This window comes from Schistocerca serialis, chromosome 4, assembly GCF_023864345.2.
Source record: "Schistocerca serialis cubense isolate TAMUIC-IGC-003099 chromosome 4, iqSchSeri2.2, whole genome shotgun sequence".
Taxonomy (NCBI): Eukaryota; Metazoa; Arthropoda; class Insecta; order Orthoptera; family Acrididae; genus Schistocerca; species Schistocerca serialis.
This window is the reverse complement of record NC_064641.1, coordinates 16,543,704-16,566,021: the sequence shown is the minus strand read 5'-3', so window position 1 is coordinate 16,566,021 and position 22,318 is coordinate 16,543,704. Positions and strand designations below refer to the sequence as shown.

At 40.9% G+C, this 22,318-nt stretch overlaps 1 protein-coding gene across 1 annotated transcript in view; it reads left to right on the top strand.

Annotated features, from left to right (window-relative positions):
- LOC126473673 (carcinine transporter-like) overlaps positions 1-22,318 on the top strand; it is a 111,677-nt gene that overhangs the window by 25,439 nt on the left and 63,920 nt on the right. Inside the window, exon 3 of the mRNA XM_050100908.1 lies at positions 19,241-19,483. Coding sequence (XP_049956865.1) covers positions 19,241-19,483 — 243 coding nt within the window. The remainder of the gene's footprint in view (positions 1-19,240; positions 19,484-22,318) is intronic.

Sequence of the window (22,318 nt, the reverse complement as noted above, 5' to 3'; positions counted from 1 at the left end):
ATGCTTGAAATAAATTACCGTCGTAATTTATGCGAGAAAGAAAAACACAGAGAACCTTTAAATAAAATTCATTAACCATAGCGCGTGATGAAGTCGTAATATTATAAAATGGCGTTAATTTATAGCAATAATTATTGAATCAAAGGGGACTACCACTGGCAAGTGGGGGTTTTGGGCGGGGAGAAAGTAAAATGTAATATGGCTACGGGAAAATGAAGTAAATAATAACATCTGTGAAACAGTAGCATGAAATTTGGAGACTGACACAACAATCCTAAAACAAAAAACAGTACACAAATAACAAAATTCACAAAACGTAAGAAGTATTGGAATCGATAACTAGAACTGACCCATATACATTAATTCTAGTTTCCAATTCCAATATTAGTTACTTTTTCGCAGGAGTTCAGAGAGCAATTACAAATACAGAGATACTATTACATTTCAGTACACACAGCTGCTGCAAAAACGATCTAAATAATGAACAGTGCAATAGCTGGAATTAGTAACTAGAATTGAGCTCTTATACAGTATAATTGCAGTCACCGATTCCAGTATTTGTCAGTTTTCCCAGTAGTTTGGAGAGCAATTACAAACGTAGAAATTCTATTACATTTCAGTGTTCGCACCTGCCGGAAAAACGATCTAAATAACGAGCCATGGAAATATTGGAATCGATAACTAGAATTGACCTATATAGCAGGTCAGATCTTGTTACCGATTCCAACCATTCGATGGTTCATAATTTTGGGCACGTTTGCAGTAAGTGCGTGAACTCGGTTTTTGTAGGATTTGTAGAGAGCTCTTATTGATCTCTGGACTGCGGCGAAAAAGTAAAAAATAGTGAAGAGAGTAGTACTGAATGTAGGAAACATGTTTGTAATACAAACACTTGTTGCAAAAATGGCCTAAATAACAAACCGTGGATTCTTTGGAATCGAGAACTAGAAATGAGCGATATAGCTTAATTCTAGTTACCGGTTCCAACATTTGTTACATTTTTTAAGTTTCCGTTACTTGTGTACTGGCGTTTCTTTTAGGATTTCTGTGTCGGTATCTCCGCATTTCATGCTCCTGTTCTTTTTTTATTTTTCATATACGTTATTATTTATTTCATGTTTCCCGTTGTTGTGTTACATTTTAATGTCTTCCAACCCCTAAACCCCCATTTTCCCGCAGTAGTCTTGTTAATTCGATAATTATTTGATAATGAATTAACGCTATTTCGCAATATCACTACTTCAGAAAGTGATATACTGTAATGGATTTACAGGTTCTCCGTACATTTCTCACTCACATAAATTACAATAATAATTTATTTCAGACAAGTGTGCTCCTCGTGTTTTATTCTTATTCGCTTTCATTACCTTCACATCTTATCGACATAATTCATGGCTGAATAATTAATCATGTCAACTGTGATTGTAATTTTATCGTATGCTACATTCGTTTGTTTACGAATATGATAGCTGCTTTCAAAGATTGCCCCTGTGAAGAGTCTTTGCCTTAGGTATGACGTCATTGCTCAAGGCCGACGGGTGACATCAGACATTAGAATTAATCCAAAATTTCATGTCAGCACAAGAGGGAATTGCATGAGTACCCAAAGTATATTACTGACGCGAATTTTATTGAGTATTCAAAAGCTTTAAAAGAAATCTGTCAGAAATTATTTATAAGTAGAAAAAGAAAAAACTGCAAATATTTTGTTATTACCAACAAGCTGCGATAAAGCATTATTAATTTATTTTTCCTATAAAATTAACAGCTCCTTAGGATGAACTGTGGTTTTATACAGTTGTAAATAAAATCAAGAAAAGTAGCTTACTTTAAACTTACAATATTACGTCATGTTATGTAATCTGCAGCAAGATAACTAAACACACATCTTACAAATATAATTTCATGACCACCGGTCTGTGAGCACATCTATTTTTAAAACAAAGAAAAAAGCATTTTACTTACATTATACAAGTAGCGCTCGATTTTGTTGTTCAATCTTTACGCCTTGAATTCACAAGCCACCTTTTACGCCGATCTATATCTGAAGCAAACCGATAAAACTTATAGCGACCATTTCTGCTATTATTTGAGCAATTTGGAGCTGCACACTCAGCTGTTTGACGCTGTGGAACAATAAAATTAAGCAGAGTTCGTTGATTCACTTTCCTACGCCACGCGAAGCACACAACACCGTCTTCGGATTGGTATTCAAAATAGCGAATTGTTCAGCTGTGTATATCCAGTGCTTTATCTCTAACAATGACGTCACTCTCCGCGCTGGCAAGTGAGTCGACAATCTATACTGCGATGGGGCGGGCAACGACATTACAGTCTGTCAGTTCAGGTTTTTCAGCATCTCGATGACGCTGTCGGATGACCCGTTGGTCAAACAAACCTGTGACCATTTGCGCTGCCCTATTTCCTTACATTTGATAACACCTGTAGTCATATTTCGTATAGGTCCTACTCAATTGAACAATATTCTGGACGTACGAATGTTTTGTAAGCAGTCTCATTTGTATCCCCGTTTAATCTTCCCAGTATCATACGAATGAACCAATGTACACCACCTGGTTCACATACGGCTGAGGTTTTGATGTCATTCCATTTGTATTTATTTGTACCGTAGTCGTAGGATTGGACTATTTGCGTTTTGTGAAAAGCAAGAATTTACATTTCTGTACCTTTAAAACAAGTTGTTAGTCCTTGCACGGCCTTGAAATCTTATCGAGCTCTGACTAGGGATAGTGGTTATCGAAATAACCGGTTTTCGATTATTTCGGTTTTTTCCACGCAGTTTAACCTATTAAAACCGCTGAAAATATACGGCTTCTGAAATAAACGATTTTCGGTATTTTATTCCTATTATTTCCTGTAATAAATGTAGATATCGAACTAAGATTAGATGGGTAGATCACATAACTAATGAGGAGGTACTGAATAGGATTGGGGAGAAGAGGAGTTTGTGGCACAACTTGACTAGAAGAAGGGATCGCTTGATAGGACATGTTCTGAGGCATCAAGGGATCACCAATTTAATATTGGAGGGCAGCGTGGAGGGTAAAAATCGTAGAGGGAGACCAAGAGATGAATACACTAAGCAGATTCAGAGGGATGTAGGCTGCAGTACGTACTGGGAGATGAAGAAGCTTGCACAGGATAGAGTAGCATGGAGAGCTGCATCAAACCAGTCTCAGGACTGAAGACCACAACAACAACAACATCGAACTAAGATTGAGAAATTTTTACGTTTTCCAAAGTAACCAATATTCCAAACCACTGCAAATTGTGCGAATAAAAATTACTCCATTTTAAAAAATGTTTATTTAAAAACAAAAAATTTTTGCATTGCTTCTATGGCTAACAGATATTTCGATTTTTTTACTCGGTTATTAGTTAAAAATAAAAAACGCCTGTTATAACGGAGACCAAAGAAACACCAAAAAATACTGGTTATCCAAAACTAAAATACCGGGATAGGTTTTAACTGGTCCGTTTGTCCCATACCTAGCTCTGACTGTTCGTGCAGTTTTTTTTATTACAGATAAACGAATCACTTACAAAAGATGTGAAGTTACTATTTGTATTGTCTTCCAGGTCGCGAATATATTATGCAAATGGCAGCAGATAATTCAGAGGGTGTGGAGTTAAATGGAAATACTAAGATATTAGGGTATGCAGATGATCTAAACATCATTAGCGATAGGAAAGAATCTGTAACAGCAAATGCGAATGCGTTAATCAAGGCTAGTGAAGATGTAGGTCTAAGGATAAGTTAAGACAAAACTAAATACCTGGTTACTATTAGAATGCCAACAGCTGTAGATCATGTAATGTTAAGAGTTGGAGACATGCAGTTTGAAAAAGTGAACACATTTAAGTATCTAGGCGTGGACATTACATCGAGAAATGAGTTTGAATCCGAACTGAAGAAGAGATTACGGGCGGGAAATGCGTGCTACTTCTCACTGAATAGATTACTTTCATCACGGATATTGTCTAGGAATTTAAAGATTAAAATATACGAAACTATTATTCCACCAGTTATGCTGTATGGGTGTGAGACTTGATCTCTCACTGTGCAAAATGAAAAGCCGTCTCGAGTATTTGAAAACAAAATTTTGAGGAAAATTTCGGAGCAAAAAGGGATGACATTAGCGGAGAGTAGCTAAAACTGCATAACGAAGAGCTTCACGAACTCTATTCAAGCCCTGACATAATCAGTATTATTAAATCACGTAGGCAGCGATGGGCGGGTCACGTAGCTCGAATGGATGAGGGGAGGGCAGCGCGCAGAGTACTGGTAGGGCACCCAGAGGGAGAACGTCCTGTGGGGAGAGCGAGGCGTAGATGGGAGGACAATGTGAAGGCTGATTTGAGGAGCCTGGGTATTGAAGGTGAATGGAAGGAAATAGCCCAAGACAGGGACAGGTGGCGAAAACACGTTGCTGCGGTAATGGACTCTCGAGTCCGGTATGGCCAGTGAGCGAGTGTGAGGTCGCGAATATACAACAAGAATAGCAAGGGACTCAACACATTCCCTTGAGCACACCTGGAGGTGCTTCTACTCTGTGTATGATTCTCCATCCAAGACAACATCCAGAGGGCCGACTATCAAGAAAGCCTCAATGCAGTCACCAATTTCGTCTGATATTCTATTTCATTTTTGGTGCACTTGCTTGAGTAGGCTTTGACGTGATACTGAGTCAGATTCGTGGAGGAAACAAAGAATTACAGACCAACATTACTGAAGTCCGTCTGTCCCGTAGCCCAGAGCTCATTATCATTGTGATTGTCCTGGAGAAACAGAACACAAAAGCTTACCTCCACACTCAATTCTTATGATAATGAGGGAGTGATGGGAGCAAGTCAGACATCATTTTCACACGAAAACACCGTGCGGAGTCGAAAAGGAAGATTAGAATTTTACATCATGACGTAACAAGCTCATCTGAGCTACTAGGGTGGAGGAATAAACGATTTAATTAAACCAGGGTCCGATTGAGGAGGTGCAGTGATGAGACACAGCACTCGTACAAAGGGCGTCCAAAACGTTTTGCACGGTCGTCTCTAATTTCTTTAATTTTTTGCATGAGGAGAGTGAAATTTTTTGTGAACATACTTGGAACATTTAGCTATACATTGAGCCTACTCAAGGTAGACTCCACCAGCTGTGACGCATCTGGCCCAACGTTCTTTCCATGATGTAAATACACGTTGGTAAAATTCTGGGGATTGACTTTTACACCATCGTTTGACTCAGGAAATAAGGTCTTTCTCACTATCAAATGTTTTACCACTCAGGTGGGCCTTCAGGCGACCAAAGAGGTAAAAATCATAATGAGGCAAGTCCAGACTCTAGGGGGGATGAGGAACAATTTTCCAACCCATTTCCATGATTTTCTCCTGCGTCATAAGGGCTGTAGGGGGTGTGGCATTGTCATGGTGTAGTCTGACGAGCTGACCCTGAAGCTGTGGTCTGTGGGTCTTGATGGCACGTCGCAGATTGTCCAATGACAAACAGTAACGGTCCCAGTTAATTGTGGAGCCAGATTCCAAAAAGTCAATGAAAATGACACCACATTGATCCCAGAAGAAGGAGGCCATCACCTTTCGGCCTGCTGTTCATGAAAATCTTGGTTTCTTCTTCTGAGGGGAACCCAGATGACGCCACTCCATGGATTGGGTTTTGCTCTCAGGTTTGGACAGAAACAACCATATTTCATCCTGGGTAACACTGTTTCCACTCTTCAGTGTAGGTCTTTATGAGACCCTCGCACACATTTTTCCTCATTTCTCTTGTCAGTAATCTAGGCACCCAACGTGCACATATTTTTCTGTACCTTAGTGACAATGATACCACACTACCCAATGACAAACGAGTCATTTCAGCAAGCTGTCGTGTCGTCACACATCTGTCATTTTGGATGATTTGATCAATGGTCTCCTTATTCACATCACACACTGCCATCGATGGATTTTAGATTGTCCAGTAGCGAGAAATCACCTTCTTTACACCTCTGCAACCACCGCTGGATACTGCTGCGATCCACTGTGTCCTCCCCATAAACATGGAACAGCTTCCTGTGAACCGATGTGGCAGAGTCATCGTCCTTCTTGAAGAGGAACTCCATCACCGACCGTTGTCGCAACCTCACACCTGACATCTACTCCACGGTCCGTTATGGCTCACCTGTAAATAAAAGAAAATGCTTTTATACACAAACTTACAGCTAGATGTTCCAAGCATGTTCACAAAAATGTCATTCTCCTCCTGCAAAAAATAAAAAAAATTAGAGACGACTGCGCAATACGTTTTGAACGCTTTTCGTATTAGGGAAGACTGACCTCCGCCCAGTAATACAAATTCAGGTTACCTGTGATTTCCCTAATTCACCCAAGACAAAATTTGGGATCGTTCGTTTGGATGGCTAAGCCTGATTTTCCTTTTCTTCCATAATACGATTAATCACTACGTATCTAACGACCTCGTCGTCGACAAAAAGTGAAACCATCTGAACTTCTTCCAAGACCCGGATAGCTGGATGGGAATTTGAACCTTCGCCATGTCATGCAACTGTTGTTCTTGTTCTTGTGGTCTTCAATCCAACGACCGATTTGATGCCACCCCCCCTCCTCCCCCCATCCAACTCTATCCTGTGCAAGCCTCTTCGTCGCCGAGTAACTGCTGCAACTCACATCCTTCTAATTCTGCTTACTGTATTCATCTCTGGGTCTCTCTTTACGGTTTTTATCCCGGACGCTTCCCTCCAGTACTAAATTGGTGATCACTTAATGCCTCAGAAAGTGTCCTACGAACCGATCCCTACTTCTGGTCAGGTTATACAATACATTTCTGTTCTCCCCAATTCTATTCAGTACCACCTAATCTTCAGCATTCTTCTGTAGCACCACATCTCCAAAGCTTCTACTCTCCTCTTGTCTAAACTATTTATCGTCTGTTTCGCTTCCATACGTGGCTACACTCTATACAAATACTTTCAGAATGGACTTCCTGACACTTAAATCTGCACTCGATGTTAACAAATTTCTCTTTTCCATTCTCTTTTCTTGCCATTGCCAGTCTACATATTATATCCCTCCTACTTCGACCATCATCAGTTACTTTGCTCCCCAAATAGCAAAATTCCTTTACTACTTTAAGTGTCTCATTTCCTAATGTAATTCCTTCAGCATCACCTGATGTAGTTCGACTACATTTCCTTATCCTCGTTTTGCTTTTGTTGATGTTCATCTTATACCTTTCTTTCAAGGCACTGTCTATTCCGTTCTACTGCTCTTCCAAGCCCTTAGCTGTCTCTGACAGAATTACAATGTCATCGGCAAACCTCAAAGGTTTAAGTTCTTCTCCCTGGACTGTAATGCCTACTCCAAATTTTTCTTTTGTTTCTTTTAGTGCTTGCTCAATATACAGATTGAATAACATCGGGGGTAGGCTACAATTCTGTCTCAGTCCCTTCTCAACCACTGCTTCCCTTTCGTGCCCCTCGACTGTTACAACTGCTGTCTGATTTCTGTACAAATTGTAAATATCTTTTCGCACCCTGTATTTTACCCTGCCATCTTTAGAATTTGAAATAGAGTATTCCAGTCAGCATTGCCAAAAGCTTTATCTAAGTCTACAAATGCTATAAACGTAGGTTTATCTTTCTTTAACTTAGCTTCTATGAGAAGTCGAATGCAACTACAAAACGCTAAACGTTCCACTACCTCGAGCAGTGTTTAGTCGGGAACCACTTCATGAGGGAACAAACAATTACAAAATGTCAAGAAGTACGCTTTTAGAGATTTTCCTTTTCTTACCTTGCTTTTGACTCAACAACTTCAGACGCGCACCAGTCGGTCAAGTTGATAAGAAGGAAGATATCGCTAAGTGGCATTGTTGACGTAAGGATTCCGCGAGTGGCCTGAGAAAATTTCGAGGAAACCTATTATTCAAGCCCCCAGTAGAATCCAAGGCTAACACAATATAGATATGAAAGCAAAATGGACTGTGACGTCCCTTATCAATAAATGTCGAATAGTAGTTGTTCATCGTATATGACGTTATTTGAAGAAAGACACTTTTCAGAAAGAATCAGGGGAGCTTCAGCAAAAAACATTCAGCTGAAAGTAGCTCACCTTTGAATGGCTGTGAAACTAATGACACAGCTGATTTTATTCACACAGATTTCCGAAAGGAGTTCGGAACCGGACCATATGGTCGACTAAGAACCAAAATATAACCTTAAGGATTATCCTCACAAAGATGCGACTGGTCGAAGAATTTTTAATTAACAGAAGTCAATACGTTGTATTGGGCCGTGAAAGTTTAACAGAAAGTAAAGTGGTATTAGGTGTCCATAAGGAAGCGTAAGAAAACCATTAATACTATCTAAGGCATATTACTTGACTTTCGGAAGCCTTTCGATAGAGACATCTAATGAACAAAATACGAGTGTGCGGAATGTCACGGTAGCGCCACCTATCACGAATAGACAACAATGGTTGATTAAAATGTGCATACTTTTTGGCGCGTAATCTGAATTTCTTTGTCATCAGTCTTCTGACTGGTCTGATGGGGCCCACCATTAATTCCTCTTCTTAGCCAACTTCTTCATCTCAGAGTAGCAGCTGCAAGCTACGGCCTCCATTATTTAATGGATGTATTCCAATCTCTGGCTTTCTCTACTACAGCTCCCTCTGCCAATATGGAAATCACTACCTGATGTCTTAACAGACGTCCTATTATCCTCTCTCTTTTCCTTCTCAGTGTTTTCCACATATTCCTTTCCTCTCCAATTCTGCGCAGAACATCTTCATTACTTATCTTATCAGTCCACCTAATTTTCAACATTCGTCCATAGCACCACATCTGAAATGCTTCGATTCTCTTCTGTTCTTTGTTCCACTACGATACAATGCTGTACTCCAGACGTACATTCTCGCAAATTTCTTTCTCAAATTAAGGCCTATGTTTGATACTAGTAGTCTTCTCTTGGTCAGGAATGTCCTTTTTGCCAGTGCTAGTCTGTTTCTGATGTTCTCCTTGCTCCGTCCGTCATTGGTTATTTTGCTGCCTAGGTAGTTTAATTCCTTAACTTCATCTACTTCATGATCATCAATCCTGATGTTAAGTTTCTTGTTGTTCACATTTACGCTACTTCTCATTACTTTCGTCTTTCTTCAGTTTACTCTCAATCCATATTCAGCACTCATTGCATTCAAAAGATCATATAATGTCATCATAGACATCCTTTCACGTTCAATTTTTAATTCCACTCCTGGACCTTTCTTTTATTTTCATCATTGTTTCTTCGATGTACAGATTGAGCAGTAGGGGCAAAAGACTACATCCCTGTCGTACACCTTTTTAATCCCAGCATTTAGGTCTTGGTCGTCCACTCATGTTATTCCCTCTTGACTATTGTCCATATTGTATATTACCCACCTCTCCCTACAGCTTATCCCTATTTTCCTCAGAATTTCGAACGTTTTGCACCATTTTACATTACTGAACGCTTTTTCTAGATCAACAAATCCGAAGAACGTGTCTTGATTATTCTTTAGACTTACTTCCATTATCAACCGCAACGTCAGAATTGGCTCTCTGGTTTCTTTAGCTTCCCTTAAGTCAAACTGATCGTCATGCAACACATCTTCAGTTTTCTTTTCCATTCTTTTGTATATTATTCTTGTCAGTAACTTGGGTTCATGAGATGTTGCAGTTTTCGTAGTAGTGTGGATGATGTTTTTCCGTAAGTCAGGTGGTATGTCGCCAGTCTCATACATTCCACACACCAACGTGAACAGTCGTTTTGTTGCCACTTTCCGCGAAGATTTTAGAAATTCTGATGGAATTTTATCTATCCCTTCTGCCTTATTTGGTCTTAAGTCCTCCAAACATCTCTTAACTTCTGATTCTAATATTGGATCCCCTACCTCTTCTAAATGGACTCCTGTTTCTTCTCCTATCAGATCAGACAAATCTTCCCTCTCACAGAGGCCTTCAATGTACTCTTTCCACCTATCCGGGCTTTCCTCTGCATTTAACCGTGGAATTCCCGTTGCACTCTTAATGTTACCACCCTTGTTTTTAATTTCACCAAAGGTTGTTTTGACTTTTCTGCGCTGAGTCAGTCCTTCCGACAATCATTTCTTTTTCGATTTCTTCACATTTTTCATGCGTCCATTTCGTCTTCACTTCCCTGCAATTCCTATTTATTTCATTCCTCAGCGACTTGTATTTCTGTATTCTTGAATTTCCCTTAACATTTTTGTACTTCCTTCTTTCACCGATCAACTGAAGTATTTCTTCTGTTACCCTTGGTTTCTTTGCATTACCTTTTTTGTACCTAGGTTTTTTCTTTTCAGCTTCTGTGATTGCCAATTTTAGAGATGTCCATTCCTCTTTAACTGTACTGCCTGCTGAGCTATTCCTTATTGTTGTATCTATCGCCTTAGAGAACTTCAAGCGTATCTTGTCATTCCTTTGTACTTCCGTATCTCACTTCTTTGCGTGTTGAGTCTTCCTGACTAATCTCGTAAACTTCAGGCTACTCTTCATCACTACTACATCGTGATCTGAGTGTATATCTGCTCCTGAGGAAGCGTTACAATCCAGTATCTGATTTCGGAATCTCTGTCTGACCACGATGTAATCTAACTGAAATCTTCCCGTACTACCCAGCCTTTCCCAAGTATATCTCCACCTCTCGTGATTCCTCAACAGAGTATTCGCTATTAGTAGCAGACACTTACGACAGAACTCAATAAGTCTTTCTCCTCTCATTCCTTGTCCAAAACCCATATTCTCCTGTAACCTTTTCTTCTACTCTTTTCCCTACAACTCCATTCCAGTCCCCCATGACTATTAGATTTTCATCTCCCTTTCCGCACTGTATTATCCTTTCAATATCCACATATACTTTCTACATCTCTTCACCTTCAACTTGCGACGTCGGTATGTATACTTGAACTACGGTTGTTGGTGTTGGTTTACTGTCGATTCTGATAAGAACAATCCTATCACTGAACTGTTCACAGTAAAACGCTCTCTGCCCTACATTCCTATTCATAACGAAACCTATTCCCTTTAAACCATTTTCTGCTGCTACATATTACCCTATACTCATCTGATCAGAAATCCTTGTCTTCTTTCCATTTCACTTCACTGACCCCTCCTAGATCTAGATTGAGCCTTTGCATTTTCCTTTTCAAATTTTCTAGCTTCCCTACCACATCCATACTTCTGAAAATCCACGCACCGACTAGTAGAACGTTATCCTTTCGTCAGTTATTGAATCTTTTTCTCACGGTCACCTCTCTCTTGGCAGTCCCCTCCCAGAGACTCGAATGGGGGATTATTCCGGAATCTTTTGCCACTGGAGAGAGGGCATCATGACCCTTTTTAATTACAGGCCACACGTCCTGTGGATACATGTCATGTGTCTGTAATGCAGTGGTTTCCATCGCCTTCCTCATCCTCATGCCGTAGATCACTGCTGATTCTTCCCCCTTTAGGGGCAGTTCCCCATTCCAAAGCCAGGAGGGTGCCCTGAACCTCTGTCCGTTCCTCTGGCTCTGTTGACAAGGCCGTTGGTAGAAGGAGGGTGACTTCTTATGCCGTAAGTCTTCAGTCGCCAATGCTGATTATTAATCAAAATTTAAATGGTAGAGAGTTTCGCATAAGGGACCGAGGACGTTGTGGTTACTAATCTAAGACGCTACTCCTACACCACGGGAACACCACATAATAATCCGAATATGTAATAAAAATGGGGATATCCGATCTGAAAATACAAAGTTGATCCCATCCATGTATGAAGTGTGGTTAGGAGGTGGCCAGTTGTAGCACAGCCTTACCAATGTTAACTTTCAACAAGAACATTTTTTTCCGGGATACAAACCACCTGTATAGAAATGACCTAATCGATAACATCAGAAATCCATGAGGCTTATCGTGAATGATGCTGTTGTGTACAGGAAGGACAAAACGTTAGAAAATTGGAGCGAAATGCAGGAAGACCTCTAGAGGATCAACGTTTGGTGGAGGGATTGGTGGTTTACCTTGAACGTAAATAAGTATAACCTATTGTGCATAAATAGTTAGAAAGGTAAATTACTGTATTATTACACGGTTGCAGAATAATCACTGAAAGCAGTTACGTCAATAAAACATCTAGGAGTTAGAGTACGGAGCGATTTAAAGCGGAGCGACCATAGAAAACTAATCGCAGATAAGGGAAACGCCAGCCAGATTCATTGAAAGAGATCTAGGAAGTACAGCCACCCTCTAAACTGATAACTTACAAAACCCTCGTTCCTCCAATATTTGAATATTGGTCATGAGTCTGCCACCTGCACCAGATATGATGGATACAAAAAACAGAGTAGACCCAAAGAAGAGCATGGAACGCCGGAAGTGCATATCTTCCTATTTCCATCTATTGTACTATAATTTTTTTCCTTATTTAGTCACCTGAAGATATGAAATTTCGGTGTCTTTATATATTGTAATTGTTTTACAATTTTTGTATATATATATGTCGATGTATAATTGGTTTGTTTTGCAAATATTATTTGTATCTTTACGCTGGGTCTTGCCTAGGGAAAACTATGCTATCGAACGATAACATCGATAGATCGTGTAGAGAACCAAAGTGTTTAGGATCTTGGGTAGTGTTAACTCTGCCGCGTGGAGCGCAGGCAGAGCAGTCTGGCTGGAGTAGGGCGGTGGAGCAGGTGTGTTGTGTGACGCTCCCGCGAGTTGCCGCGCTTTCGGGCTTTGGCAGCATGTAATTGCGCTCGACTTGCTATGATTGTTTCTGACACGGTGTCACGGACGTGAAACATTAGCAGGCACACATCAAGAGCCCGTTTCGCCTGGTGACTGTGTCGAGAACAAGGCGCGCCAACATCCAGCTTCTGCAACAGCTACGGCTGACAATAAGTGATTGTCGCCACCTCCTCGATCGACGACTTCAAACCTTCAATCAACCAACAAGAAAGACTGAAAGCACGTAAAGTTGTAGAACTGTATGGCAGACCTCAGCTTTTCAAACTATTCCATTAGCATCACTAAAATACAGCAACTTAGCATGAACCTTTGTTGCTCATTGTCCCAATTGCATTACCAAGCAGGGTCCCTTCCTTTTCCGAAATGAACTCGAGTCTCATTGAAATTCAAACGCCAGTATTAAAGTAATACCATTCGGTTACACTGCTTTAATTTCAAAGTCCAGTTAAGGTATTCATAGCTATATTTGGATTACACAAGCACAAATTAAGAGTGCGAGTTTTGTTACCATATTTTAGTTTACCTGTGACTGCAGCTCAGCTTGGTACGTACTAAATTTTACTGTTGTTAACTGTTCAGAATCATTTCATTCAAGTTCAAAATTAAATCTCTTATTTTTAAATTGCGTAGATTCAAGTAGCTTTTGAAATGATAGTTGAGGTAGCCCAAGACTAACCTTATATTATTGAATTTCGTAGTGCTTCAGAAACAAAGTTCACTATTAATTTCAGTCACTATATTAACTTTCAATTTTCCGGTTTTATTAATTCTTTTGCTAAATTAAGTCAGAGTGTAGCGAAATTTATTACTTCTGACAAACATTCAGTTTTTGCACAACACGTGTCAACCTTCATTTGCCACTCTTTTAGTGCTAATTATATGTGCAATAACCTTCCTTTTTCAGTTATTATAGTAGTTGTCCATAGGACTGGCGACCGGAATTTCCCCATATCTCAAATATCTAACTAACGTCAGTTAATTGTTAACGTAACGACTGCACATTTACTTTCTTTATTAACTTCACCCCTTTTCAAAATTAATTTCCACTAGTTTCATTTGCAATTTTCCTTTCATTTAGATGTAACCCTTTCCTCCCTCTTTACCGACAGATTAACTTCGGCGACGATTGCTTTTTCCAAATTTCCATTAGGTACACGCGGTTTAATTTTGACTGTCATTAAGGTCGATAAGTAGGGGGAGGTTACAAGCAGCACATTTCGTTATAAATTCAGTAACGCAAAAGCATCATGGAGATGCTAAGCCAATTCCAGCAGCAGCTTCGACTAATAGAATTAGTGCTGAAAGTTGCGTTAGAATTAGTAGAGGGTCGGGTAAATGTGCAACCTCCTAGGTTTTAGGCTCAATAATGTGCCTTAGAGGTGGTTACACAGTGCTTCGTTTACGTCCCTTTGGCCAACTTGGCTGTAGAGTCCTTAGATTTTACTGACTTATCTAGAAGGCGATGCTAATTACAGAATACGGCAACATCTGCAAATAAAATTAGTAATTTAGGTAGTTAAGTAACTGGAGATGACAAGTAGTTATTGAAATTGAACACAGTTTATTTTAACAAATCAAGTAGAATTCATTTGCAAATGGCGGTCTTACAGTAGAAGAAATAAGAGTTTTAACAAGAACAGTCCGTCAGTAAGAGTCACGTATGTGTGCAGTGAAGCTAGCAGGACATCTTATCTGAACAAAGAAAACTACTATACCAAGGAAACATTACACTTGGGCGCTCAGTTTCGAAGTCCGGAAGCGTCATAACTTCAGAAAAATCGGAAATTAAAGGCCCTCACTTAATTCTGCACTCATAGAAAATCGGTAATAAAACGGTCAAACAATATCTATTCAATTTCTCTTTAGCGCCGCTAGTTAGCAACCAATTGCTTTAAAAAGAGTTTTGTTCACAGCAGCACATCGCGACTCTGCAAAATATAATGGTTCAGGTCGCTTCAGTGTCTTGACACATATGTAGAGTTTTCGCAGTCTGACTACACGTATCACCCGTCAATGATGAATTAAGTTAAGAGTTCAACACACAGCATAAAACTTGGTCTTTCACACACGGAGCGGCCGATACGTCGCACAAAAGCTGTCTCCAGCACTGCCTATCCCGAACTCATTACCCAGGCCGGGACCACAGCTGAGGCCCAAAAGACCCCCGCCACTGACGCGTCTCCATTACAGAGTGTGCTGACGTCACACTTATCCGTTCCTTACAACGAAAATTGCTTTTATGGCGATCATTCAAATATGGCAAATAAAACATGTGGTTGTTTGCCGCCTTGTTACTGCCAAGTTCATATTGAAACCTTTTGCAACACTGGTTGACACAATGAAAATATGTGTTTAAAATTAACGTAAAAGTTAAGGGGACAGTTATTCCGAAACGCCCTAATCATTATAGGTTATTCCTTCTGTAATTGTTCTTGGCAGTCTGCGAGTACACTGCTGTCACGTTCTGACATCAACCTGATGCGTGTACAGCCCGCATCTCTGTAATATGAGAAATAAGAAACCTCCAAGTTCTAATACATCAACAAGTGTCGACTTGTCTGGGACCTTAATGTAAGGAGATTCACACAACTCAGCCCAGCCCCGCCCCTTTACATAATCATGTCGTCACTTCCGATTATACCATTTAGATTCAGAACAACTCTTGACTCTTCTCAGACCTTGCTGACTAAGAATACATACACGTATAGCAAAGGGGGCCAGAGGGGGACGAAGGGGTGGAGTAGAGGGGCAGCGAGTTTCAAGACCCCTATCCCTCCGGTTCCTGGAATCACGGTTGTTGTTGTTGTGGTCTTCAGTCCTCAGACTGGTTTGATGCAGCTCTCCATGCTACTCTATCCTGTGCAAGCTTCTTCATCTCCCAGTACCTTCTGCAGCCTACATCCTTCTAAATCTGCTTAGTGTATTCATCTCTTGGTCTCCCTCTACGATTTTTACCCTCGATGCTGCCCTCAAGTACTAAATTCGTGATCCCTTGATGCCTCAGAACATGTCCTACCAACCGATCCCTTCGTCTAGTCAAGTTGTGCCACAAACTCGTCTTCTCCCCAATTCTATTCAATACCTCCTCATTAGTTATGTGAACTACCCATCTAATCTTCAGCATTCTTCTGTAGCCCCACATTTCGAAAGCTTCTATTCTCTTCTTGTCTAAACTATTTATCGTCCATGTTTCACTTCCATATATGGCTACACTCCATACAAATACATTGAGAAACGACTTCCTGACACTTAAATCTATACTCGATGTTAACAAATTTCTCTTCTTCAGAAACGCTTTCCGTGCCATTGCCAGTCTACATTTTATATCCTCTCTACTTCGACCATCATCAGTTATTTTGCTCCCCAAATAGCAAAACTCCTTTACTACTTTAAGTGTCTCATTCCCTAATCTAATTCCCTCAGCATCACCCCACTTAATTCGACTACATTCCATTATCCTCGTTTTGCTTTTGTTGATGTTCATCTTATACCCTCCTTTCAAGACACTGTCCATTCCGTTCAACTGCTCTTCAAAGTCCTTTGCTGTCTCTGACAGAGTTACAATGTCATCGGCGAACCTCAAAGTTTGTATTTCTTCTTCATGGATTTTAGTTCCTACCCCGAACTTTTCTATTGTTTCCTTTACTGCTTGCTCAATATACAAATTGAATAGCATCGGGGAGAGGCTAAAACCCTGTCTCACTCCCTTCCGAACCACTGCTTCCCTTTCATACCTCTCGACTCTTATAATTGCCATCTGCTTTCTGTACAAATTGTAAATAGCCTTTCTCTCCCTGTATTTTACCCTTGCCACCTTCAGAATTTTAAAGAGAGTATTCCAGTCAACATTGTCAAAAGCTTTCTCTAAGTCTACAAATGCTAGAAACGTAGGTTTGCCTTTCCTTAATCTTTCTTCTAAGATAAGTCGTAGGGTCAGTATTGCCTCACGTGTTCCAACATTTCTACGGAATCCAAACTGATCTTCCCCGAGGTCGGCTTCTACCAGATTTTCCATTCGTCTGTAAAGAATTCGCGTTAGTATTTTTCAGCTGTAACTTTTTAAACTGATAGTTCGGTAATTTTCACATCTGTCAACACCTGCTTTCTTTGGGATTGGAATTATTATATTCTTCTTGAAGTCTGAGGGTATTCCCCTGTTCATACATCTTGCTCACCAGATGGTAGAGTTTTGTCAGGACTGGCTCTCCCAAGGCTGTCAGTAGTTCTAATGGAATGTTGTCTACCCCCGGGGCCTTGTTTCGAGTTAAGTCTTTCAGTGCTCTGTCAAACTCTTCACGCAGTATCATATCTCCCATTTAATCTTCATCTACATCCTCTTCCATTTCCAGAATATTGTCCTCAAGAACATCGCCCCTGTATAGACCCTCTATATACTCCTTCCACCTATCTGCTTTCCCTTCTTTTCTTAGAACTGGGTTTCCACCTGAGCTCTTGATATTCATGCAGGTTTTTCTCTTTTCTGCAAAGTTCTCTTTAATTTTCCTGTAGGTAGTATCTATCTTACCCCTCATGAGATAAGCCTCTACATACTTACTGCAGAAACTAAACTTGTCAGTGTAGTTTCAGCTCTCTGAGACTGCAGACGTGTGTGCAAGTTGTGCTTGCGTGAGTGTGTGTGTGTGTGCGTGTGTGTATGTGTATCTACTGCTGACAAAGACCTTAATGGCCGAAAGCTATGACTGTATAAATCATTTTATTGTGCCTATCGCGACTCAGCATCTCCTCTATATGGTGAGCAGCAACTTTCCTTTTCTCGTATTGTTACATTCCATCCTGGATTTTCCATTGTCTGAAATCATGTTGTCATAATTTTAATGATCAGGGTCCCAATGTTTCAGGACAATGCGAGACCTCACACTGCAGTTATCACCATAAACACTTTGAGAAATGTACGAATCTCTGAATAGTTTGACCAGTCCTCTGATTTGTCACCTGCAGAACACGTCTCAAACATGGCGGGAAGACGTATACTTCGTACGGACCTCTAGCCAGCAACTTTAGTGACTGACCCACCATGTGTTTCAGGCATGGCAAGAGCTTCCCCAAGGCCACATTAGGAGGATGTTTGCTTCCACAACACGATAAACACAAGTGTGTCTTGGGGCCCACGGGTGTCACACCTCATACTGATGTTGTTAATTTACACCATTTCCGGAAGGAATAAAAGTTTAATCATTTAACAACTCGTCATGTGATGAACATCTCCACAGTCTCATATAGATCGGAATGGTGCTTCATGATATAACATTTCCCTTCTAGGTCAGTTTACGAAATACTTTTGTTTTCTCCGGTAATGCCTATTGGAACTTTTCTTAGACATCTATCAGCATACTGAGTCATAAATTTCATGTCGTCCAGTAGATACGTACATCGGTGCAGAAGGAGTGATGCTGCTCCCAATGCTAAGGAACTATTCCTCGTGGCGTGTTCGTCCATTATTATATTTCGACTTCTGGTTAGGTGCTTGCGCTGCAACAAATTTGAACTTGCTCCATCAACTCAATCACAATGGAAAGGCCATTTACTGCAGGCATGTTCTTAAGCTCCCCTGAAAATATCGTGTACGAGGGCTGAAAGAAAAAAATAATCAAGGCTAATATTAAGACTTTGTGTACTTAGAAAATACGTTCAGTTGCTTGTCTTGTGGATTGGCAAGAGAGCCAACCCGGTGTGAGAGGAAGCCGAAAGGCACGCGTTTTAACTCACGCAGGCTGGCGTGAGGTCTGGAACAGGTCAAGGAAATTAGACTAGCAAAAAAGGACGTAGCTGTGGAATACTTAACTTTAATCTATAAATGGTGAACATCGCTCTTGACGGTACATGTTTTACAGCATCAATAGTAACTGGTAATGGCGCCTTGCTAGGTCGTAGCAAATGACGTAGCTGAAGGCTATGCTAACTATCGTCTCGGCAAATGAGAGCGTATTTTGTCAGTGAACCATCGCTAGCAAAGTCGGCTGTACAACTGGGGCGAGTGCTAGGAAGTCTCTCTCTAGACCTGCCGTGTGGCGGCGCTCGGTCTGCAATCACTGATAGTGGCGACACGCGGGTCCGACGTATACTAACGGACCGCGGCCGATTTAAAGGCTACCACTTAGCAAGTGTGGTGTCTGGCGGTGACACCACAGCTTGTGGCTGCCCAAGCTAGTACCTATCTCCGCCCACATACATTGACATTTTCGCATGTGCCACTGTTCAAAACATTTGTGCATTTCACAGCGTATAGAGACAATTCAAGGTCACAAAACAGTCGCGTGTTAATATTACACTACAAAAAGTTCTCCAGTAATATCAAGAGTGTCTTTTCTTGTCAGGATCTAGTTATTTCCGATATTTCGTTTTACACGGCTTTCGCGTCATTTGAGTAAGCAGTGAGCTCCTCTTTTGTGCCCTACCGCTATTTCCTGCATGTTACAGGGAAGGGGCCTCGTTCAGCAAGTGCCTGATGTACAACCAGAGCGATGTGACGGACTCCGGCGGCAGCAGGGAACCTGTGAAGTGCCAGCATGGCTGGGAGTACGACGACACGTGGTTCTCCCTGACGGTGACGTCACAGATGAACTGGGTCTGCGACAACCAGCAGGCCGTCAATGACGTCTTGTTCTACTCACAGATTATTGGAGTGGCGCTGGGGTTACTGTTTGGCTACATAGGCGACATGTGCGTAGCTGTTTTTTTAAGGCTGGTTTAATCCATCATGATCACTTAATAATTTTGATTAATTCACGAAAAGACACACTGATTATTTTTAGTAAATAAGAAGTTGAGCTATTTTTAGAAGTTTTGATTGGTTTTTCAATAACGACAAATACGTGGTACATTCTTCACAATTCGCTACCGTTTCAATCTCTATAATAAGAGTACATTATCATTATCGTCGACGTGTTCCTATGTGTCACACGCACTACATTGCATTTCCACATTGTGTCTTTTTCTGCTGGCACTGTGGTCAAGTCAGTTACTTGTTAATGCACCATGGTTTTTTTTTCACTAGTACTAGACATTTATGTTAATAAATAGAGAAAAGCAAAAGATAATCTTATTCGTACATAGAAGCCGAAGCTACTTAAGGGTTTAGTTGCATAAGGATTTTACTGCGCTTTTTTGTGTCCACACACACACACACACACACACACACACACACACACACACACACTCACACACACACACACAGCTATCGTTCACACTTTTCTATAATAATACCAAGTTGAGCTCAAGAAGCTGAAAGTAGATTAATATTACACATCATTTAAGATATTTCAGTACCATGTATTGCATTGTGACAGTGTGTTACAGAATCAATTTTTTACTATTAATTTACAGGACATATATACAGGCATTTCGGCTGCACAAAATTTTGTCAGCTGACCATGGTTTCGATTGCAGTAGGGCAATCTCCATCAGAATAGAAAGTTACATGGAATACATGTAATCACACCATGGTTTAAAACGTCTGAGCAAAAGTGCTCTCGCCAAATAGAAACCATGGTGTGATTGCATGTAACTTTTTTTTCTGATGAAAAATCGAAATCGTGGTCAGTTGACAAAATTTTGTGCAACCGTAGTGGGTGTATATAGTCCTGTAATTAAATAGCTTACAGTTGCTGGATCACAGCCAACCAAATGTTTTGCTATTAGTTTTTTCTACCAATCCATACTCTGTTCTATAAGGAAATATAATATATAGGATAATTATGTAAGATGTATTCGTAAATTTATGGTTTTAGTTGTCCACTTATTTGCCTTGGGCTGTTTATAACATATTTATTCCCAGGTAGAAAGGGTTATTTTGAGTTTTCGATTCATTTTTTCCTGCTATATGTAAATAAAGTTTGTTCATGTTCTGTAATCATAACCAAAACTTTAAGGCAGTACCAACTGACGATTTCTTAATGTGGATAAAAATTTGTTTGATGTGCTCCATTAGTTCTTAGAAACTAAATCCTTAAAAAGATTTTTATGTTATAACCAGCTACTGTTTTTGCTTTTACTCTGATGTCCCTTGGATTGATGGAGTTTAAGAGACCAAACTACGAGGGTATCAGTCGCTCCATCGTATGTGTGTCAAGCCGGGAGGTTCCTCAGAGAGGAAGGACACAGAAGACAAATCCTGATGGACCCATTGTAACTGAGAATCAATAAAATTTAGAGATACAAGCAAGTAGAAGTGAGTGAAGTGTAGGTAGGAGAAAGTGGGTGTATTGCTCCGCCCAGACAGCAGTTGGAGGTCCCCAAAACATCTCATGTGGTGGGAGACACACCCTCTGCATGCGATTGGCTTTTACTCTCACTCTATTATCACAACAGAAACTAGCAACACAGACAAGTTTATAAAACCTCAGGAAAGACAACAGCGACGACGAGATAGTAAACCAACGACATACGAGTAAAAGAGTAAGAAGTTGAAATGTGCGAAAGCCAAAAGCCAGGCTGGACCTCCGACAAAGGGCAGCCACGTACCCCCTCGGTCGGAGCAGGCTGCAGGGAATCCCTCCAACCCCTCAAGAGACTGCCGAGGCCATTATGGCCTCCCTCACAGAGACGAGTAGAAACCACCTTCACTGCTAAAATTTAAAACCAGATCAGCGACTCTGACGCCATCCACTAGCACCAGAGGCAGTGTATCTACAAGTTTAGGGTTACACTGTGTCTGTGTGTGTGTGTGGGGGGGGGGGGGGAGTGGGGGAGGTCAGATTAGGGCATTCCAGTAGGATGTAGGCACTCAGCACCCATCAGATTGACACCACACTGACAGTGGGGGTGGATCCTCACGCCGTAGGCTGTGGCCTTGGGTGAGCCAAGCGTAGCCAATGTGAAGCTGACAGAGAATGGCAGATTCTCCGTGAGAAGCACGAAGGGAAGACTGCCACATGGCCGTGGTCGCCTTTATTTCTCGCAGTCTTTTAGAAGAAAGCAGGACGCACCAATCAGTGTTCAACTGGTAGTGGGGAGTCGAGCACAGGCCCAGTTCCGGCACCCTCAACTCCAAAGTCGTCATCCTGATAGCTAAATTAGCCAACAGGTCAGCATGTTCGTTCACTGGGATCCCCGATGTGACCTGGGATCCAGTCAAAGACGGTCGATCGTCCGTCTTGATTAAGGTCAGAAAGTGGATAGGAACAATCACGATCAATGGGTGTCGAGGTCAGCACTGGTCGATAGCCTGATGACAAGATTCTAGAGGCTTCAAATATTGCAATTACTAGCATATTTGTTGTTCATTTCACTTCAGGTAATAATTTTGAACCTTTAAATTTTAGGTGTTACACAGTCCATGAAATTATCACCTAATTTTAATTGAACGGTGTTAATACGCTATTAATACTCTCTTTCAAATTCTGAAGGTGGCAGGGGTAAAATACAGGGAGCGAAATGCTATTTACAATTTGTACAGAAACCAGATGGCAGTTATAAGAGTGGAGGGGCATGAAAGGGAAGCAGTGGTTGGGAAAGGAGTGAGACAGGGTTGTAGCCTCTCCCTGATGTTATTCAATC